Below are 24,057 nucleotides of genomic sequence, written 5' to 3'. Positions count from 1 at the left end.
GGAATCAAGCACATTTGTTTCTGAAACATTGATTGATTGATTGATTGATTGAAGTATTTATTAACAGTATGCAGAATGGGTACATTTCAAACGAAAGCACAACTCCAAACAGCTGGGTAGAATCTGTAAGAATGCTGAGGGATTGTGTTGTGTACAGTAGTTTGACCCAAAAATCTAATACTGTTATCAAGACAAATTTTGGATATTTTTTCGTATGTCGTCTTAACAACATATAGTGATAGTTGTTATATATGTTTTCTTTGTTTTAACAAAGATTGAGAGCTCTATATGTGAAAAGGCTAATGTTTAAAGATGCTCTCGTTGCCTTGACTGCAAATAGTTACATGAGTATGTAAGTCAAAATACTGTCAAATATTGAACCTTTTGAGTTATTTTCCAATTAACATTTATGTAGAGAATTTGCAGCTGTAGCTGTTTACAGTAAAACATTTTGGTGTCTTGTAGCGGAGGCTGGCGTCGATTGAGCAACAAAATGTGAGAGGAATTTGTTTTGTGTAGTTCACGAGGTAAATGGACTTTATCAATCCAGCACGATAGAAGCATCTTACTGTAGCATGTCTTTCCCACTTGGGCCTATACCTACGGTCGGTGCAGTGACTGTTCAAAGGTAACTTTAACCAACTCAGCGGTCGGTGCAGTGGCTGTTCAAAGGTAACTTCTACTGGTTTGTTCTGTTGATTATTCGGTTGAAGTGTGTGTGTGTTGTTCTATACATAATCTATTGCTTAAAAGCTACACTACGTAACTTTCCTTCCACCCCGGATTTGAACCTGGTTTCCTGCGCAAGTGCTGGATTTTATTTTTTATTTTTTACCGTTGAGCTAATAGAGCCTTGCCTGCTAGCTCAGGGGATAAATCTGAATCTTGACCATCAGGTTTAAAACGATCTAAATGTCGCAAGAAGACTAAATACAAGCACCCCAGTTGTATACGTTAAATTGTATAAACATGCCAATGTTGGACAAAATGACAAGTTATTCATTCAAAAAAGACTTTGTTTGTGTTGTGTTGTTTATCCTGAATGGTTTTATATGGGTTTCTCACCCAATTGGCTCCGCCTCTGGGCGTAGACGACGACAGCCGTTGCCAAGACGACGTAGCGTAGTGATGCGGCAATGTTGGCCATCTGCGGAAGAGAGAGAGAGGCAGAGAGAGAGAGAGAGAAATGTCACTATAAAACATATTGAATTGAAAAATTGATATACAACTTAAAGTGTGCGTGTGTGTGTGTGTGTGTGTGTGTGTGTGTGTGTGTGTGTGTGTGTGTGTGTGTGGGTGTGTGTGTAATATCACCACTTAGTGATATTGCACCGCGGATAAGTGTTCATATTTCAACGTCGCACAACAAACACCATAACTCTCTCACACACACACACACACACACACACACACACACACACACACACACACACACACACACACACACACACACACACACACAGACAGAGAGAAATGTCTCTGTGTGTGACAGACTCATAGACGCCAATTGCAATTTCCTCTCTCTCACACTGTCTCTCTCTCTCTCTCTCCCTCTCTATCTGTCTCTCTCTATCTCTCTCTATCTTGTCTCTCTCTGTACTGACCTCCCTCTCCCTTTCTCTAACTCTCATTAATACTATCTATTTTACTCCAAATGCTAGAGTAGTACTAATGATAGTTCTATACTAATATACTAATATTATAGTATCACTAATACATAAGTAAGAGGTTTTGTTTAGTGCTCGATCATACACTATCGTATATGAGCATGCAAGACTGCCCAGCTGACCGCCAGACCGCAGACTGTTCTAACTAGGGTTGTCCCGATCCCATCGCGTGATCGGAAATCAGGGCCGATCACGGCATTTTCAAATAATCAGAGTCAGATCGGCAGCAAAAAAAACAACTAGATCGGTCAGTATTATATATTCATAATTTCGTAATATTAGACTGGATATCGTCTGTGATTTTTTTATATTGTACTATCGGATGGGTATGAGCAGATACTCAAATCAAATGACCTGTATCGGGAGCAAAAAATAAAAGGTAATTGGGATATCCCTAGTTCTAACAATGTACAACTATACCCAAAGCGTAATCATTTCCCTCTATACCAGTGGACCACCAGTGGTCCTTGAGGGGGTTCTAGGTTGTCCCCAGCTAAATGATGGAGAGTTGGTAACCAAATGGACCCTTAATCCTGTAATCTCAGCAAGGCAGATGGCTTCATGGTTAGAGTGGGTGACAATATTATCACACGAAAAGATGAAATTACCTATAGCTACTAGCTAGGTTCCATCCTGGAGGCAAATCTTTCCGGTGATAAAATGGCCACCAACGTAATCAAAAAAGTCAACCAAAGAACAAGATTCCTTTACAGGATCTCCTCACTGGTCGACAAAAACACCTTGAAGACCCTAACAGCAGCCCTCGCACAAGGTTTCATCGACTATGCATGCACCTCTTGGTACCACAGCACCTCAAAGGCCCTTAAAACAAGGCTCCAGACTTCCCAAAACAAACTGGTCAGGCTCCTACTTGGCCTCACCCCCCGAACCCACCTCACCCCTGCCCACTTTGACAGGTTAGAATGGCTTAGGGTTGACGACAGAGTACAGCATCTTGCAATGGGTCTGGTCCACAAGATTCGATAAACCACCAAGATACCCATTTACCTGTCTAAATACTTTCTTAATGTCAACGAACACCAGAGGGAGCTCAACAAACTATGGGCAAACCAGATTTGGCACAAACAAGGGACTAAATTATTTTCGCTCTTATACCACCAAAATGTGGAATGCCCTACCAACGGTCATTAAGACATGCCTTGACTCCTTCAAAACCGCTCTCAAAGGGCACCTACGGATGGCTGCAATTCGAAACTGGCCCCCGTAAAATCTGAATCCCCCCACACCCTTTTTCCCCCTCACTGTATATGTTTTCTTTTCCATTTTTACCTCCTTTATGATGATGATTTCCTGTTTTTTGGCCATATAGAAGTGTATATGTATGTCTCTAAATGTTATGATGAATTGAACAAGGTGGACCCTTTTGTAAACAAGTCTAGTGCTTTATTGGGTCGTCCGCTCACAGTTAACAGTTTTTTGTATTGAGTTGTGCTTGAAATGTACTGTAATTCTACAAACTGTTAATAAATACTTCAATCAATCAATCAATCAATCAATATATTAAAAAAATTAAAGTACAGTGTGTTTTTGATTGATTGAATACTTTATTTGTCAGAAATGTAAACGCAACGCGGTATACAGTCAGACATTAAGGCTAAATGGATAACACACACAAAAAAACGTCCTGGGGACTTGTTGCCATTGTATATTCAATTCACCAACATAGCATAAAGAAATACCACAACAATACACATCATCAACAAACACAAAACACTATATCAGTACAAAGGGGAGAAGGGAAAACGGCACCTCCTGTCTATGGGAATTTGCATTTAACTCCCCTTGTGGTCTCCAGGCCTGACAGGCGATTTGTCAGGCCAATTTTAAAAGAAACCAGCGATTTGGATCTTTTAATGGATGCTGTCAGGGGGAGGGCATTCCACCGTTTGGTGGCAAAGAGCACTAGAAGGAGCAGCAGAATAAGTGCGTTCACTCTGCTACACAACTAAATAATATAATCATGAGATAAAAGCAAGTGCACGCACTGAAATGCCCTTATTGCGCTCGTGCATCCCCTTTGTGGTCTTTTCCAATCAAGCATCGTATCAATCACTCCTAAGATGGCTTCCTCTGCTCTTCGCCGGCCGCGCTCATAATCAGCATGGGGTGTTAATGGGGAATAATGACGACTATAGGCTCTGTCTGGCTCCCCATCTCTTCACCTTCCTCATGGGCAGCCCACGGTCTCCACAGCGCAGCCTCGACAGGAGTGTTGACTTTGACAGCAGATTTTTAGTTCAGTCATATACGTCTTTTGAACAAAAAATTATGTTGTTTTATTTATATTTTAGTCATCTTAAATGTTAGTGTTATTCTAGTTTTAGTCGACTAAATAGTAAATACCATGACATTTTAGTCGACTTTAAGTGTCTATTTTATTTTGTCAACTAAGAGTAGCTTCGTTTTTATTTCATTTTTATTTTTCGTTTTCGTCAGTGAAAAAAGGTAGTAGACGCACATTTTATGTCATGTTGTTTTAGTCCACGAAATCAACACTGTTCGACAGCGCCATCGTCGTCAGCGATCCCACTTTCCCCTGATGCGTATTGCTATGCGGGTTTAGTACTTTCCTACCTCTACGTTTTCTGCTCTGAAGTCTGAATAGGTTCAATGAGTTTTATTGTCATTCCCCACAGCACAGGCACAGAACAAAATTTGTTACCCAGGGCCTGGTCATGGCAGAATAAATTACACCTACATAAAACACTGCATAATACCTAGTGCAAATAAAGCAATTGCACTTACCCAGTAAAATTGAAAAAAACTGATGCAATAGCAACAACACACCTTGGAACTTTTTTCTCAGAGTATAAATAAGACCTTGGTTCTGTCCTCCTCCTCTAGAGAAGTGGTCCCAAACCTTTTAGCCCGTTTTGAGGCAGGATGCTGGAAGACCCAGAGATGTATCTTCACCAGAAGAAATTGCCTAGTTTTAGGCAGCACTCGGACAGAGTATCCACTATCCACTATCCACTCGATATCGTAGGGAGAGCCCCCTCATCCAAACTCTAGCCCTTTTTATCCTGTTCTGTTTAGGTGTCTGTTCCAAATAAACATCTCATTAGATGGATTACAAATATTCAGCTGATAGCCTAATGCTGGCAACAAACTCCTTGTTTGTCCAAAATGTTCTTTCCATGTTCTCCCCTTCGCCTATCTCCTTAAAAACATCTGGTGTGGCATGTCAGAGGTCAATGCTCCAGTTGGAAAAACATGTACTGCTAATATTCGCTGTGCTTGTCAGAGCTTAAGGCCTCAGTTGGATAACCCTTGATAACCCTGTTTTTAACCTTATTATTGATTATATGTTTTTAACCATGTAGCACTCTGGGATTCCCTGTGAATGAAAAGTGCAATACAAATAAAATTAATTATTAATATTTATTATGTACTGTCCAGTTGGAAACTGGACAGTACATCATACGCCCTCCCTGGAGGAGGGCGTATGATGTTGAAAGACCCTAAGATTCCAGGAACATCACTGAGGATGTGTCCAGACTAGGCATCAGTAGAGGTATGTACACAGTATACTGTCCAGTTGGAAACCATGTACTGAGTTATATTGATGTACTTTTACTGTTTTTCCACTACACCCGTGACCCAAAAGAGAAAGCTGGGGTCTGTTCTTAGGTGCCCAGGGTGGTAAGGTAAAGAGAAAGCTGGGTCTGTTCTTAGGTGCCCAGGGTGGTAGGTAAAGAGAAAGCTGGGGTCTGTTCTTAGGTGCCCAGGGTGGTAAGGTAAAGAGAAAGCTGCAGGGGTCTGTTCTTATAGGTGCCCAGGGTGGTAAGGTAAAGGAGCTATTAATGTCGTATTTGAACGGGCAGGTTCAAAGCGCTGACTGTCGACCTCGTTGACAGCTCGAATTCTATCGCTCGTTGTATTGGGATCAGAAGTGGGATATCATTGATCAAAGGAAAATCGTTGCTGGTCTCAAATGTCTTGACCGACCAGAGGACAAGAGAGAGAGAGAGAAAGTGAGAGAGAGAGAGAGAAAGCGAGAGAGAAAGAGAGCGAGAGAGAGAGATATGGATGCCAGTGGGCAGACAGACACTCACAGCCGGGTGACGGTGCCGGATTATGTGGTTTACTATGAAGCACGCATGCACACGCGTACACGCACAACCCCCCCCCCCCCCACACACACACACACACACACACACACACACACACACACACACGACACACGAACAGAAACACAGTGGTGGGAAAAGTACTCAAGTATTTTACTCAAATAAAAGTCCGGAATCCAAAATGTACTTTTGAAGTTACAATGGGTTTGTATAGGAAGGGGGCGGGGCGGCTAAAATTTATATTAAATATCTAAATACTGAGCAACTTAAAAACTGTCTGGGGTGTTCACATAAGCCTGAGTGGACGATGAAATGAAATAAAATAAAAATAATAAATGAAAGTGAAATATCCCTTTAAAGCACTGCAGCAATACTTAAATGTAGAAATGTAAGTAAAAGTAAAAGTAATGTATGTTCTGTAATAATAATCAAAACCTAAAAAATAACGAGTAACACACATGTTCAAAGAATTGTAATGCAGTAAAAAGTGGAGTAAAAAGTTGTGCAGTCCGGATAGGGAATGAGGCATTACCCCAAGGAGACCCCGGGGCAGACCAAGGCGCAGTTGGAGGAACCTCATCCACTCACTGCCCTTTGAACGACTCGACTTAAGTCTGGAGCTCTCTGGTGGAGCTGTTGCCCCCGCAACACGACTACGGATAAGCGGTGGTAAAAAGTTACAGAAAATTGGAAATACTCCAGTAAAGTAAAAAAAAAGGAAAAGAAAAAAATCCACATTGTACAAAATAGTACAGTAGGCTACTTGAGTAAATGTACATAGGTACTTTACATCTCTGGTTTTGTAGTCCTGTGGTCTCTGAGTCTAATATGAAGCCAATGCAAGAGCTTCTGAAAGAGCATTTTAACAGACAGTGATCATCCTTATGTCCTTATGATACACTTATGATACACTCTGAACACAACCTCTCTCTCTCTCTCTCTCTCTCTCTCTTTCCCACTCTATCCTCATTTCAAAAGCCAGCCGGCAGAGATTATCTTCCAAGCTGTGAATTATATAAAAAAAAAGAAAAAAAGATGACATTGCACGAAAACAGACTGAACGATCTAAACGTAATTTATAATTACTGTTGTTGCTTTTGCTTACCCCAAAAAGTACTGATCAATGCGTCACACGACGCATTGATAGCCTTTTGGCAAGCGACACATTGTGATAGTTGTGTCATGATCCAAGCAGTCCAACTGGGACTGCAGGGAGTGGCGGATAAACGCATGAATGAATGAATGCATTTTTATTTGGTGATAAAAAGGAAAGAGCACATCAGCGCTTCCACAACATATAGCAGACACAATATCGACAAGGATAAAAAAACATAATAAAGCCCTAAGGCAGGGGTCTTCAGCCTTCCCTGACACACATAGAGAGCATCCTACGTGCCAAAACGTTGAACCGTATGCAGTAGAAACTATATTTTCTAACAGAGGGTCCTGACGGCTTGGGTAGGCCACCCAGCCTGGTGGAGATACTGCATGTATGTGCTCTGCAGAGTGACCCTTTCTGTTACTTTTCTTTCCTTCTCCTCTCTTTCCTTCTTTTTAGTGGGGTTGGCCACAGGGCAACCACACTACTATTGTAAATTGTCAGTTTATTGTATGTTTCTAGAGAGTAACTTCTGATGTCATGTCATCATGGGTCTATGGGGTTTTCCATTATGATGTCATCATGATGATGCCATAATAATCTATGGGGCCTATGGGGTTTACCATTATTATGATGTATTACATATTGCATATGATATGACATCAGCATCTTTACTTATATAAAGTGCGCTGGTCAGTCAAGTCACAGAGTGCACCGAGCGTGACTTATTTGCAATGGACGTTTTAGGGGCGCCCACTTGCTGAGTGGTCCAGGCGCATTCCACATAACAGCGCGTCAGGTGTTCTAGTCCCGTTCATGATGAAAACAATTTAGCAAATTGCATAAATAAAAATAATAATAACTGATAAGTAGTGAAGTAGATTGTAGATCTGCCATAATCACTAGTCTGGGTCACGGGGAGACAGAAAATGTCTCTCTTGGGTCTTGAGCTAAAAAGTTTGAGAACCACTGCTCTACATGCTACACTGATCTCCCGCAAGCGGCTAGCGCAAGGAAATGACCGAAAGAACAATAGAATCCTCACTCTCTCTCTCCATCCTCCACCTTTCCCTTCATCCCCAATCCGCTCTTCTTAAAATGCATGACTCATAGCATGATACTAGCTGTGTTTGTGTGTGTGTGTGTGTGTGTGTGTGTGGCATCATTTGCATTTAAATTGGAAAAAGCCAAGAGCGACAGAAGAACGCCGGAGAGGGAGAGAGACAATTCTCTTATTTCATTCATCCATTTCATCTTTCTCTCATTCACGGGCTGGAAGACAGACTACATTTCCCATAATCCCCCAAAGGAGAAGAGGAGAATAATTTATAGATGACACATCTATTGTGACAATATAAATATACACTATGTACAGTACATAGAACAATCACATCATCATAGATTAACCAACAACATACTGTATTGTGCCAAATATAAGACGACTCTGATTATAAGACCACCCCCATATTTTTTTTTGTGGAAAAGGAACATTGAATGTCAAATAGTCTAGTCCCCGGTTATAATATGACACCGTTTTTTAAGATATTTCCATTGAAGAAAAACGTAGTCCTATATTCAGAACAATATAGGGTGAATCACTTACAAACAAACAAAGAAACATTGGCGGACTTGTCTGCATGTTAGACATTGAACACCTGTATGTTTTTAATTTTATTGTCTTTCTTTTCTACTGTACTGTATGTGTTTTGTACTGTGATGTATTTATTTTTTCTGTGATATGGATCTCCCTGGGTCTGAAATAAAGTATTGATTGATTGATTGAAACAAATATAAAGAGAGAAATGGGGTACACTCCAACATGCCCAAAGCGCACTCATGCCACAAAGTATAAGTCTATAATATTATGCACAGACATAAATGTGAAACTACACAGTACACACTCCAAAAATGTGTGTGTATGTATGTATACACACACACACACACACACACACACACACACACACACACACACACACACACACACACACACACACACACACATACACACACACACACACACACAGTCACACACATACAAGCGTCCCCTTGTTCTAAAAATAAAGTTTTAGGCTCCCTCGTCCTCCACTTACCTCCCACAACGACGGGACAAACTGGACTGGCAGCCCCAGCATTTCAATGAGGCTGCTCTAACTCAGTGCGTCTCAACCTTTTCAGACCGCGACCCCCCAATATTTGAACTGGGGGCGGCTTGAAAATGTAGTTTGACTCAGCTGCCACAGATAAATATTGTGAAAATAACAGATATACAAGCTCACGCTTTAGGTATTTAAAAAAAATCACATTCTGTGCTCAGCCAATCAAATCATCACAAATGATATTCCGGCCAATCGCTTTGGGTGTCTTCACTTTTCTGCCCTCACTTTTATCTTCAATATACTAGTACTTTGCTCAGCCAATAAAATCATCGCTATGGGGTGATCAGCCAATCATCAGCCAATTTGTGTTCACACAAACCCTCAAAGCTGGGCATAGGCACCTCTCAAAAAAAGTATTAAAAGTCCTTTTGGGAAAATTGTGACTTCAATGTCATCTGGGGACCCCCTCCAGCATCATGTGGGGACCACCCTGGGGTTGTGACTTCATTGTCATCTGGGGACCCCCTCCAGCATCATCTGGGGACCACCCTGGGGTTCCCGACCCCCAGGTTGAGAAGCACCGCTCTAACTAATTGATGAAGTGCACTGAGTGTATGTAAAGAGTTATCTTTCTTTTAAAGTGTAAGCAGTGCAGGGCTGCAGCTCATTTCATATTGATTTATTTTAGCGTTATTTCATACTTACAGGGTCATACAGGGTCGTTCAAAGTAGCCGATCTACAAGCTCTTAGTGCGTCGCGATGCAATGCTTTGTGAACTTGTAGATGGGCCACTTTGTTTCACTTCTTGTTTTTTTAAATCACTTATAATTATATGCTCAAAACAGGGAACGATTATGAATTGATTATTTTATTAAAGTATTGATATTTTTGATACGTTCAATTAATTGTTGTACTCTTGTGATGGTGGCTGTTCCCTCTGTTTCTTGGTTAGTATTTGGTTTAGTAGTGCACTTAAGTACAATTTTGGGGTATTTGTACTTTACTTGAGTACGTCGAATTTTCAGTACTTTTACTTCTACTCCACTACATCTCAGAGGCAAATATTGTACTTTTACTCCACTACATTTATTTGAATTTTTTTGTTACTAGTTACTTTTTAGATTGAGATTGTTTTTATTACAAAACATACATTAACCACTAAAGCCCTACATTTCGGCCATTTGAAAATAGCCGATGCGATGTGACACATTGTGAGCTTGTAGATCGGCTATTTTCAAAAGATTCTTATACATTTGAAATGGGACATTAGTACTTTTACTTTCGGCACTTTTAAGTACATTTTGATGCCAATACTTTTGTACTTTCATTCAACCACCAGTATTTTCAATACTTTTACTTAAGTAAAACATTTGAGCACTTTTTCCCCACCACTGCTTGTGTGTCTCTATGTTTAAACGGCATATTCCCCAGCGGTGATGACAGTATGAATTTCCCCGTCGAGGATCAATACAGTATATAATCATCATGACATTCCCTGCTGCCTCAACTGACCCTGGTGATGATCGGCCTCTTCTTTTCATGGTTCCCACTTCCCACACATTTTTACCAAATGCATTTCTAAAACCCTTCCTGAATATTTAACCCAATTTCCAGGCCTGAACAAACATGCAGTGCAACAATGGGTCTCTTTTACTCCTATGTGCAAATGCCCAAAGACAGGCAGTGTAGCAACAATAAAGCATTGAATATAGAATGCTATAATTCTATTACAAATGTTGTGCCAAATGTTTTGCTACACCACATCCTAGGGCATAGGATAGGCTATTTTTGTCACACACTGGTACACACTAGGCTGCAATCACGCTGCCCATTTGGCGAATAATGACTTGTTACATATTTCGTGTAATGTTTTGGAAAACGTTTTTTATGAACAAAATCAATTGCCAAAAACAATGCATACATAGCCAACTATTTTTCCAGGACTCTTGAGAAATTCCAAACCTTTTCCAGGACTGTAAAATGTTTTTTCTTCAAAATATTTCCAGGAATTTAATGACCGTGGGAACCCTGTATTTTGTCCTGGTTTTCCACGTGGCCAACTTTAAGCAGACACACCACATCAAACCCTACAGTCTATAGCCTAAGCAAGTGCTCTAGGCCAGGGGTAAAACAGTAATTAGAACTAATCGATTGAATCGACTAAAAGTAATCATTAATGTTTTCATAAAATAATCAATTCATAATCTATCCCCATTTTGGGCATGTCATTATATAGACAAATGAAACATTTAGATTTTTTTTAAATTGCCTTTCTATCTCAGCTATTTTCAATGTTTGAATGTTACCATTGACGAAGTATAAAGTAATGCTTAAGTTGTTCATTGATTCACTGATATATTACAACATATACAAAAAACACATCTAGATGATTCAATGCATCAAAAAACACATGCATCTAGAATTCTAGATGATTCAATGCATCAAAAACACATGCATCTAGATGATTCAATGCATCAAAAAACACATGCATCTAGATGATTCAATGCATCAAAAACACATGCATCTAGATGATTCAATGCATCAAAAACACATGCATCTAGATGATTCAATGCATCAAAAACACATGCATCTAGATGATTCAATGCATCAAAAACACGTGCATCTAGATGATTCAATGCATCAAAAATGGAAAGTGCTCCACACAACAGACAGACCTCCCCCACAAATAAAAGCTGTGCCACATGTTCATGTGCAGTGGTGGAAGTACATTTACTCAAGTACTGTACTTAAGTACAATTTTGAGATACTTTTACTTCACTGGAGTCATTCCAATTTTAAATACGTTTACTTCTACTCCACTACATCTCGAAGGAAAATATTGTACTTTTACTCCACTACAATTATTTGAAAAGTTAGAATTATAGTTACTAGGTTAAGTATATATTTTTAATTCCAGCAGTACCAACATTTTGCTTAAGTAAAAATAAATCACACCTGTGTGAACTGAGTAAAGGTGGTTGCACACTGGACACGTTTCTTTGGATTTTTTGGGGGGTTTTCCGTCGGTTTTCCGAAAAACGTGTCCAGTGTGCAACCACCTTTACTGTACTGTACTGTGCTCTGTACTGTATTGTAGTGTACTGTGCTCTGTACTACTTTGGGGGGGTCCCCGGAACATCCAGACCAGGGTGCTGGCCCGGTTCCGGCGAGCCTATACCGCATCCGAAACGGTAGAGAAATGACAGAGTTACCGTGTTGCTTTTCGTGCTCGGACAGACACAGGGACACGCATACGTAAGGACACACATAGCTGCAAAAGGGAGCGGAAGCACCGCTCAAAAATGCAAGTAGTTTTTTCACCACTGTTCATGTGTAGCAAATAGCAATGGCCCCGTGTATAATCCTCCTCCACTTCTCCACTGGAGGCTTAGACACGCAGTAGTAACTCCTAACGGCACACTGCTTCCCCATTCCCCTCAGGCTGTCTGTGTGCGTGTGCGCGTGTGCGTGTGTGCGTGTGTGTGTGGGGGGGACGGGGACGGGGGGAGATGATTTCCAGAATGCAGTGCAGTGGAGGGAACAAGTACTCAAAGGTTTTACTTAGGCCTAAGTAAAAGTAACAATACTGCAACGTAGAACTACTCCATTACAAGTAAAAGACCGGAATTCAAAATGTCATTGATTAAAAGTACGAAAGTATTGACGTAAAAATGTATTTAAGTACCAAAAGTAAAAAGTATTCTTTACTCAAGTTTTCAAGTGTATACACATGTTTTGAAAATAGCAGATCTACCATTTGAAAATTGCCGATCTACAAGCTCACAATGTGTCACGATGCGACACATTGTGAGCTTGTAGATTGGCAATTTTGTGGGTGCCGGGTTGCCTGCCCAGCACCCACAATCTTTGGGAAGTGGTCATAGCCAAATGGGAATCGCAGAATTTGAATGATACATCTTGATCACATCAACATGACCCCAGAGATAATGTGCGCCGGTTTGTGTGAGTTTTGGACAAGATTTGTAGTAGTAGCAAAAAGTGTGTTTTCAACTAAATGCTAAATGGCGGAAAATCGAGTTTGGCACAAACGGCCGGGGCCTGATATGGTGAGTTGCGTCACGATCCAAGGGACACCAGGGATAAGATTTTGATTGTATGACCTGGTATGGTTAATAACTTCCTTGGTTTACTGGCAGTATATGACTGACTGACTGACTGACTGACTGAGACAGACAGACAGACAGACAGACAGACAGAGCCATGATGCTGTGCAAAACAAAAAAAATGTAAAATTAGCAAGGTGCACTCAATGCATTCAGCTAATTAACTAAAATAAAATAAAATCCTTATGCATATTATTTTCATCAAAGTGAAACGTTGATTAGTACCGTCACCAAAGATAAAGCAGAGAGAGGCCATGCAGCTGAGGAGAGCGTAGAGCTACAACCATCAAAAAGGCTTTCATCGACCTCTAGCACAGCCACGAAAGGAAACCGCCGTGTGCGTAAGGACTTATATTAGCAGTCGACCAAGCCTTCTCCCCCAAGTGTTGGGAGGAATACTGTATATCTAGTATGCGTTCACATGTGTTGTTGTCAACAAAGCACAACATCCCCGACCTCAGTGGCCTTGTGGTTAGAGTGTACGCCCTGAGACTGGGGGGGGTTGGGGTTCAATCCCCGGCCGAGTCATACAGTACCAAACCAAAGACTATAAAATGGTACCCAAAAGCCTCCCCGCTTGGCATTCAGCATCAAGGGTTGGATTGGGGCTAAATCCCATGTGACTATATACTAGCGTCAAAGACTCACATCCAGGGGCTGTGCTTGCACATTAACTGCTACCTCAAACCATGGAAACAGGAGATAGGCTCCTGACCCTATGGTCGGGAACTGTTGGTTCCCAAGGCTACTTAATTACAACATCCCCAATGTGTTGTGTGCACTTTGTTGCTTGCACATGGACGCCTAAAGCTCAAAAACACTACGACACTTTAAAACTATGCACCCTCCTTGCTGTGAAACCAGTGAATTTTTTTTCCACCTAAAGGAATGAGAGCTGGTAGGCCAAAACAAAGTTCTATGTCTAACCAAACAAACAACTATCCCTGCCAAAGCTCTAAAATACATCATATGAGGATGAGGTGGCATACTTAATTGCACAGGCTAACTAGAAAAGTGTGCTCCTCGGAGCACAGATCTCCGCCAGGCTGGATTGTCTACCCAGGGCTGCCGTGTCAGCTGTGGGAGTTTGCATGACAGAATCCCCTATGGGTAGAAATAGGCCATAGTAAAACGTTTTTAGAATTGTAAAGGTTTTAAAGGTAAATCCAACACAACATCATGTACAAGACACTTCTGACACTTTTTCTCACTCAGTTACCAGAACAATAAATTCAAGTAAAAACAGCTGTAAAATAAATAAAATTGGTAGGCTTTGGCTAGCTGGCAGTATGCACACATGCACAGTATGCAGAAACCATAATGCATTGTACAGGTTATTTTGAACTCAATCACTTACTTGTCTTAGTGCAGAGACTAGAGACACACTCACACTCACACTCACTCACAGTTGCCTTGATGCTACTAATATTAACGAGGCTCAGCTGGATCCTCAATCATGGCAGACACACCTCAGCTGTTCTGAATTGAAGTGACTGGAACTGGAGTAACTTGAAAATGACTGAAGACATGATGTTTACTGTGATTAGGGTAAGCTTACATTTCATATCACAGACACCATATAGTGAAAACCTGTAACTGTAAAAAAAGAAGAAAAAAAAGATTTTTGGAAATTATGAATCGATTTTGAATCGTTCATAACGGGAATCGCGTTATGTCTTCATTGTTCCAAGCGCTCGTTAGTCTGACCCCTTACTAACCCTATCCCAAACCCTATCCCTGTCCCTAACCATAACCGCATGCAGAAGCCACGGGGTGAGTCTTAACCGGCCACGTAGTTGGACTAATGCTCTATACCGTTTGCCAGAAAGACCATAAAACAGGGTTCTGATACTCCATACTCCATACAGAACTATTTTTGGTTGTCACATGGCTCACGAGAAACACATTTCAGCAATGAGCAGCAGACATTTGTAGCATTTGTGGAGCACAGAGTAAGTGAAAATACTTTCGGCTCAGCGTTGTTTCAAATATGGGGCGGATCGGACACAGTGAAGCGTTTCACGCCAATAATTGGTCCAGCTGTGTCAGCTGTGAGATAAGCTGCTCACAGACAGACACACAGACACACATGACACACAGACACAGAGACACAGACAGACACACAGACACTGAGACACAGACAGACACACAGACACACATGACACATAGACACACAGACACACAGACAGGGGCAAAAGCATAATCATAATCCCTGCTAGCTGGCAGTTCTGGCCTGGCAGAGATTAAAAGCCACAAACAATCAGGGAAGCCCTAATCAAGCGGGCTACAACAGCTGCAAGGGAATTAACTGGCCCATGAGCTAAGAGCAGTGCCACTGTCTAACAGCAACATTACCCGGTGCATCACCGACATGGCCCATACCAGGAGGATCATAATATGTCAGCTTTAGTAAATATGCTTTGCCGTTAGATGGATCCACATTATATTCCAAACCATGCCCCCGCTGCACATATTTGTCAGATACTGTTTTGATGGGAAACCTGAGGAGGACGTATACCTGCTTATTTGCACCGCGCCGGATCGGAACATGCACAGGGCAGGCCAAGGTCATTTTTCACAAAACCTGACAACAAACTAAAATACGAGCGCATCTGGGATTCGTGCAGACAGTGCTGGTGCAGCAACGGTAAAAAAAAAGACGAGACTGCATAATGTAAGTCTTACAAGTGGGGCCTCACATAAGTTCACGCACTGTGAACACAGCGAAGCTCTTGCAAGAAAAACCACCCAGAGCTTAACGTCGTTCTTGACACTGCCTTAAAAAATGGACAACTATATAAATTCACAACAACAAGGTGTATGCCACTCTCTTCAAGCTTGCATGCTGTTGCATACTGAGGTGAAGCTGGCTTTCGGGAGGAGATTTTCCTCACCTGCCCGAGTGCCCGCATTAGGCGTGGGAATGAGGTGTGCTTATTTCTGATGGAGAAAACCTCGCCGAGCACCTGACCTGACTGAAACTGGACTTAATATGTCATTGCAAGGTGAGAACGCACAAGCATCCATCCTGCCGCTGAATGCTAAAATCCACACAAAAGACATACAGATTGACCAGTGAAGTGTGTGTGTGTGTGTGTGTGTGTGTGTGTGTGTGTGTTTATGTCTCTTGCAAACCGTTTGAGCGATCAGCGCCAAACATTGTATGCATGCTGCCAGTAGGCCACAGAAAGTACTTATATTTTTTTAAAGACGTAGTGAATTAAAAAATAAGTTTTTTACACTTTTACACCAAAAACGTGGTCATCAAATGGGTATGCGCATACTTAAGGATGCCAAAACAATGGGGAAATGTCCATTGCTGTGAATTATTATATCAAATATCCATAAAATCCAATGTTAATTACTTCTGTTGAATCTTCACAGCCTTCCGTTTTAGACTGAAACTTCAAAATAAAATTCCCAAAAGCCATTACGCCCTGTCTTGAAAGTCCTAGTGAAATTCTTCTTTTTTGTGTATTTTTATATCAGTCCATAAAAATCAATTTTAATTTAATACTTCCTTTGAACGAAAACGTGATGCGTGATGACGTGTCGAGTGTCAAATTAATATAGATTTAATTCACCTGTTTTATTCCCATTGCTGCGTCATCCTCCAAACACAGCTGCTTCTGATTACAGAACTACTCTGTTTTTAATCTAATTCAGGATGACATCCAAACAGTGTATTACTCGTTTGAGTCGTTTTAAACTTAATCATCACGCTAAAATATGTATCTGAAAACAGTATAGGTTAGAAATAAGCTACGAGCTTTGCTGTCCGTGTCTCTGTCACTTTGAAAACAAACAATCTGCATGTGTTGTGCGTGCATGCGTCGCGCACATAGAGTATTAAAAGGATATAGACTAAACTAGCGCGAAGCTCCGCCCCCTCCGCTATTCATGTCAGTGGAAGTTGCTCAGTGGCGTTTTGAAGCACCCGGAAGGCTGCCGGAAGTACCGTCTATTTCGCTGATTCAGCATTTCACTTCCGCATTTGGACACCAAATTTTGGTGTCCAAATGCGGAAGTGCACCCAGAGTGCACCTGGGCTTTACATTGGGCGCTCGGTTGCACGGGGTTTCCTTGTCAAGAATCCACGGGTCCGCCTGCAGTCCTTCCTCTTACCACTAGGGCCCAGCGCTTCAACATTGGAGTGCATAGCTGGCCCCTTGGTCGCGCACGTAACAAAGCTACGTCCCATAGTCTGGAGGGATGCCACGTTCTGATTGGTTCAAAAACATACAGCTTTCTGTTTCAGAGTGAAACTTCAAAATAAAATGCCCGTAATTTTTCATTGCAACCCTAACCTAACCCTAACCCTAACCCTTTTAAGTACATATTGAAATAATTTATCTAACTTTAATATCATCATTCATTGAAAAAGCTCAATGAAATTTGGCCCAAATGTGGAGTCACAAATCACAGATGACTGATATCACAGTCTGAGTTCCACTTTGGAGCCAAGTCTGAGATCCATATTGAAGCCATGCTGTATCCATTTGGATACCGAAAAACACATACATTCCAAGTTTTCATCTAAAACACAATTGCCCACAGACGTTTCTACCACTAGAGACCTGATTCACCTCGTTTGAGATGGCCTATACACCGTATTAGGTAACTCCTGACAAACGTGTTTAAAATTGACTGCAGGAGTGGAACTCTTTTCAACTTTTAAAGCAAAATGCTGAAGGCACCGTTTTGGGGGGGGAGTTATAAAGCAAGAAGTGGAACTGGGATTTTGAACCACCGTTTACTGTGGTCCCCCAAGGGGTCTGTCCTTGGCCCACTCACTTCTGACCTCCTCTGCGCCGAAATCGCTTTGCTGAAAACAGCTGATCTGCAATTGCGATCAGTTGGCTTTAACTCGGCTGGCGGTCAAAAATGTTGTCACAATTAATTACATAATCGTCTAATTGCAATTATTTGAAATAATCACACTTTTTTTTGTCATCATCGCAAATATTTTGTCATAATCGTTTCCATGTTGAAAGATGTTCATACATAAAAGAGCAGAAATAGCAGATCTATACGCTTGTGGATCAGCTACTTCCACAATTTTAACCTTTTTATAAAGTAAAACAGTTATAAAAATGCCAGTAATTTCTTTGTATATTTCAGTTATTTGTCATACTGTATCTGCCCTATGCACTTTTTCATTATGAAGCCTAAAGCCCAAACCACACCAGTTGCAACTCCTTGAGTTGCATTGGTGTGGTTGACCGTAAAACGTTTTTTTTTTTTTTGCAAAGTGGATTGGGCCCAAAAGGTCCAAAAATCTATACATTCCAAATTGTATAGAATGGTACATAATGAGAGGCCTGTAAAGTACAAACTCAGGCCTGTTGCTAACAGGTCTGAGTGGACTGTGTCTTTTGGTTTGCCAAAATCAGGCAGTACATGCATACCAGAACGATTGGGATTGGAGAGATGGTAACATGGAAAAGGACATTTTGTGCAATATTCAGCTAAACAACAAGCGGTCAGTTTGCCAATATGCCAGGATGACATATCAGTTGGATATAGACACTTAGAAATAGGAAATAAATAGGAGAGGTTTTGGTACGGGGACAGTGCTTCTACGCCAGTCGAGTGAATACTCTGTCCGATTGCAACACGCTTTCTTGCTGCACCCTACTAAGATGATTTCATCGTATCTGCCTAATTCATTTCGTCTGAGTTTGTCTTCTCCGTTAGCTGCTTGGCTCCCACAAAGGTAAACAGAAATATGTAATTTCTATTCCTATTAAATGATCCAATGTCCAATGCCAGTCCAATTACATTTGTGTGATACACTAACGTACAGTATGTGTGTAATCGTGACAGTCCTAGGATGTTCACAGCTCCACCTGCACGCAAAGCTTCTACAACTGCACACACAACGTCTCTCCACCTGCACTGACCTGCACACAAAGCTTAACCACCTGCACACACAGAATCTTCACGCACACATACTGTGTGACACACATTATCTATCATTATCTATCTGCATTCTGCACCTACGGATGAAGAGGGAGTGGGAATCGCTGGTTAACAAGGGGGATGAATTCTGGTAATTTTTACGTTGCTGCGAGCTATTGTTAATAGCCCATAGAACCATAGAAGTTTGGGCCAATAAAAAAAATCCTTTTGGGATTAATAAAGTGACAACTTTTACAATATGTCCATCCATTACCATTATACAAATGAATTACTTATTTATTTATTTTACATTTTGAAGGGAAAAAAAGCCAATTTAACACTGAGGTGCCTACAATGTTTAGCTGCCTTTTGCAATGTGAAATGTCACCGAATCAGTAGGCCTAATCCTTTTCCACTTTGCTTCTGTCTTGTCATATATATGGGCTATGTGAAATATGCGCATATATGCTGATACTGTAATATTCCTTGTACCTTCCTTGTACCTGCAAATAGCCGATCTACAAGCTCACAACGCGTTCCAGATGCGATGCGTTGTGAGCTTGCAGATCAACCATTCTCATCAGCATGCAACACATCGTACGACGAAGCACAAGTCAGGCTTCACTTGACAGCTGTGTTTTGTTGGCCGAGGCGTCGTTACACAGCTCTCCTCGACACAAAAATAACATGGGAAGCTAGTTTTCGGTGGCAGGCTGGCACGTTGTGTTTAATCAAACAACATCAAGTTTACCTCAGTGTTTTGGGGTCGGGACATGACGACATGTTATACTTCTGTGTCTTGAATCAACTCTGAGCTCAGAGCTGAGCTGCGCGCACCAGAGAGTGATTACGTTTAATTTGCTGTCAGGAGTCTGGACAGATTGGTGTTTTTTCCGCTGTTTCGGGTATGTTAGCATGGGTTTTCGCCTAGAAGACTATGGAAATCTGGGACACTGTTGAACAAAGTGAACTGTCAAGAGACTGATCGCACATGTTCAGGGACAACATTGCGGGTCAAGACTGCACATGCGTATATATATATTTTATCGCAATTAATTAACGCCGTTAACTCGATAATTTTGACAGCCTTAATATACTTTTTTGGAGAGAGAGAGAGAGAGAGAGAGAGAGAGAGAGAGAGAGAGAGAGAGAGAGAGAGAGAGAGAGAGACCTACAGAGACTTAGAAGACGGAGAGAGAGGGAGAGGGAATTCTTCTTTAGTTCAATTCTAAGAAATACAATGAATGCACTTGGTTAAATATGGCAAACTAATATAATGCCATATTTGCTTTATGCCAATGAGAATAGAACAAAAGAAAATAAAAGGGAACAGGAGAGGAGAGGAGGTGTGCTGTAATTGTAATACTAAAATAAGTGAATTCATATTTTAGTTGGACGGGAGCCAATAGGCCTACTTATAAGACAGAGGGAGAAAGTGTGTGTGTGTGTGTGTGTGTGTGTGTGTGTGTGTGTGTGTGTGTGTGTGTGTGTACACTGCTACAGTTTCACCATGTACTGCAAACTACAGCGTAATGCCTCCTATGGCGGAGGCCGGAGAGGAGACACATTGCGATATGCAAAACACTACGCAATATTGTATTAGTTATTTCCTAGAATGTTTTTCAAAACTAAACTTTTGTAGTTCTTCTGAACACAAATTTAACAGATAGCATATCTGTGATACTTATACTTACACAATATTATCGCAAGATTTTGGCAACTTTAGTATTTATGTATGTACCGGACCGGTATCTATCGCTTTCAATGTTTTGAGTTCAGACAACGATACTCACAATATGCCCATCAACAACAGAAGCAGATCACAACCCAAGAATTACGCATTTAGGAGCTTCCACTATGCGTAATCTTGCGGCCACTATAGCCTACTCACTATATTCATTAAACATTATGCCGACACCTTTATTTGCAGGTGGAGGTGTGTCTGTAGGCGTGTTGATGCGCTTTCCCTTTAATTGCCATCTTATGCACACAGGTTTAGGACAAGGATTAAGTTAAATGCTGCATATCACTCCCCTCCTCTCTCCCTCTTCTCCGGTTTCTGTACACTGTGACTATCGGTGAAGGCAAGAAAAGCAAGACAAAAGTCACTTCTGCATGGACTTCAGTTTTCATGGACTTTCAGACCGGCAGCTTTCCGCTTGAAAGGAACTTATATTAAAAAATGCCATGTTACAAACTACATTACCCATAACTCTTGTGATATGAACACTTGAAAACATCCCCAAAACCCAGCAAGGGCAAAATCCAAAAGAGCCGGCCGGCCCGCACAGCTTCGTAAGGCCGGCCGGGCCACAGATAGGCCGGCCGGGCCGTCGCCCACAAATCCAACAATCACAATATATTCCTGTTCCCCATCTGCTAGCCATGGTCTGTGTGTGTGTGTGTGTGTGTGTGTGTGTGTGTGTGTGTGTGTGTGTGTGTGTGTGTGTGTGCGTGCGTGCGTGCTTGTGTGTAATGTGAACCATCCTCTCTTGACTCTCTCTTGTCGGCCTCTCACACGCACACACATTGCTCACATGAACTCTCTCTCACACACACGCACGCACACGTACGTACGCACACATGCACGCACACACACACTCACACACACACACACACACACACACACACACACACACACACACACACACACACACACACACACACACACACACACACACACACACACACACACACACACACAGATAAGTGAGGTCATTTATCTAGCTTATCTGTCCCAAGCTACATTAGCTAATTCAGTTAGTCCCTCTCTCTCTCTCTCTCTCTCTCTCTCTCCCTCTCTCTCTCTCTCTCCCTCTGTCTTGCCTTCTCTTTGTCTATTTGTTTTGCACAGGAAATGGCTCCACAATATTTATACACACTGAGTGTATTACGGCCTATTAGTACAGTAGCAGTAGTAGTAGTAGAAGAACTAGTACTAGTAGAAGTACAATAGAAGTAGTAGTAGTGGTGGTGGTGGTGGTAGCGGAAAAGAGCAATATTATTTCAGTCATATTATTCATTAGATCGTTCAAACGGTGTGCCCACTGCCCACTCTGAATTGAATTGTGACGAGCAAAACAATTTATCAGTATTATTTTTAGCAGCTTCCGGTGTGACTAAAACATTATGTTGTTGTTGTATGGTTGATAGAAGGCCGATTGTTGATTCATTTGGACATTATTCAGAACTACAATCCCACAACAAACCCAAATGTATTGAATGGCAGCTTTCCAAGTCCACCAGTAGCCTTGGCTGGTGGAACCCCCCACCCACACTATAGAGGTATTAATAGGCTGAAGGATTTATTATCTTCACCAGGCCGACAGGCCAGGAGGAGGAGATTACGTTTTTGCCCCCGTCTGCAGTCTGTGCATGTGTCTGTCATTCTGTGTGTGTCTGTGCATCTTGCATGGTTCCTGATAGATCAACCCCATACTAGTCCCATACAGGCCTGGGCACGCCCATTTCCGCCTAACTAGATTTGCAACTTCCTTTTTGCATTTTCTTCTAAACACACTCAACATGTCACAGCTGCTTTTGCAGCTTTTTTTTTTTCCAGTCTAGAGGGCGACTGGTGCATCAGAAAGGCCTAAAAGTTGCGACTTTGTTACAACTAGTATAGGACATCTGGTTCAGTGTCAATAGTAAGGCTTCTGGCTGACCTAGTGCAACCAAATGTCAGAGCTTACACAGACTACACTAGTAGTGGAGGAAAATTATATCTGATAATTATGGATAATTATCCATAATTATCAGATGTCATAAATGAGCAAGCAATAGTAGTACTAGCACTAGTATAGGTGTCTTACTGGTAGTAGTACTACTACTACTACCAGTAGTAGTAGTAGTATTGGGTACAGAACCAGAAAATATAATCCAAAACAAATCCATTCACTCACCTTGTACTTCAATGAGATATTCCCAATTGAAATTTCCCAATAATTCGCAATGTCACCCTGCAAAAACAGAGAACGATGTTCAGTATAGTAGAAGAAAAACACAATTGCAATCATCCAAGAAACATCACCCCTCACTAGAAAAGTGCAATGTCCAAGTCAAGGCTCTGTCTAGTCCAAGTCATGCCTCAAGATTCAGGTCGCATGTCATGTCTCAAGTCCAAGTTGACGAGTCTTGAGTTCAATTCAAGCCTAAACTCAGTGACTTCAGGTTGTGAGGTGTGTCCACCTCACTGAGGGAGCACACAAGCCACGCGGTGAAGAAAGCACAGCAATGTCTCTTTCAACTCAGCGAGTGAAGAAGTTTGACATTCAGTCCGAAGATCCTATGGGCCTTCTAGAGAGGCAAGCTACTGAGTGTATCCCGACCAGTTGCATCACCGTCTACTGCCCTCAACCGCAAAGCACAGGACAGCCCACCAACAGACCGCTTCAGATGCTTCAAGCCATTCCACATCCACAAGACCAAGGGCAGTGGGCCCCGAAACACCTACTTCCCCCCAGGCAACGTTTGACACTAATATAGAACTGCTGCCCACTATATCATACATCCACATAGAGGCAGCTATATGCACACATAGCACCCCTCGCACATGTGGCAATATGTTGACTCAATGAATGACTTTACACTCGTGCTCCAGTTGACATTGAGTTTTTTTTTAATATACTTAATGGCATATTCAAAAACTTTTCTGGAAAAAGGTTTTCCAAAATAAGCTAATTCTAAATATAAAATAAAAAAGGAAAGGAGGAAAAACAAGCCGCTGCTTTCCAAATGGGAGAAATAATAACAGCCTGTCCCTCTGGTCGTGTGCACACTAGTCTGTAGGAGTTTCATTTCCTCGAGTCGCACACTGTGGTGGGTGTTGTGAGTGTGCTGTGGGACCATGTTGGCAAACTATGAAAAGAACAGTGCCATGCAAAACATGCAGTGCTAAGTTTGTATATCACACGTCTAACGTCCGTGATGTTTATAAATCACACAATGCCAAAAATACGTTTGCAAACTTGTTATTATTATAGATCTATTTTCACAACACGTCTCGATCTTATGGGGTGGCTATTCTCAGCACAGGACAATGTCAAACGACTGAGTATAAATCAAGCTTAAAACATCAT

At 41.6% G+C, this 24,057-nt stretch overlaps 1 protein-coding gene across 5 annotated transcripts in view; it reads right to left on the bottom strand.

Annotated features, from left to right (window-relative positions):
* Positions 1–24,057, bottom strand: part of cntfr (ciliary neurotrophic factor receptor) — a 71,030-nt gene that overhangs the window by 35,420 nt on the left and 11,553 nt on the right. For 3 of the 5 annotated variants that reach the window (XM_080756648.1, XM_080756644.1, XM_080756645.1), the window contains one exon: positions 1,066–1,147. In XM_080756648.1, coding sequence (XP_080612774.1) covers positions 1,066–1,147 — 82 coding nt within the window. Of the gene's footprint in view, positions 1–1,065; positions 1,148–22,881; positions 22,939–24,057 lie in introns of all 5 variants that reach the window. The other 2 variants (XM_080756647.1, XM_080756646.1) reach the window with 1 other exon arrangement.

Source organism: Protomyctophum bolini, assembly GCF_963924005.1.
Source record: "Protomyctophum bolini genome assembly, chromosome: 22".
NCBI lineage: Eukaryota > Metazoa > Chordata > Actinopteri > Myctophiformes > Myctophidae > Protomyctophum > Protomyctophum bolini.
Note: the sequence above shows the minus strand (reverse complement) of the source record. Positions and strands in the feature narration are given on the sequence as shown.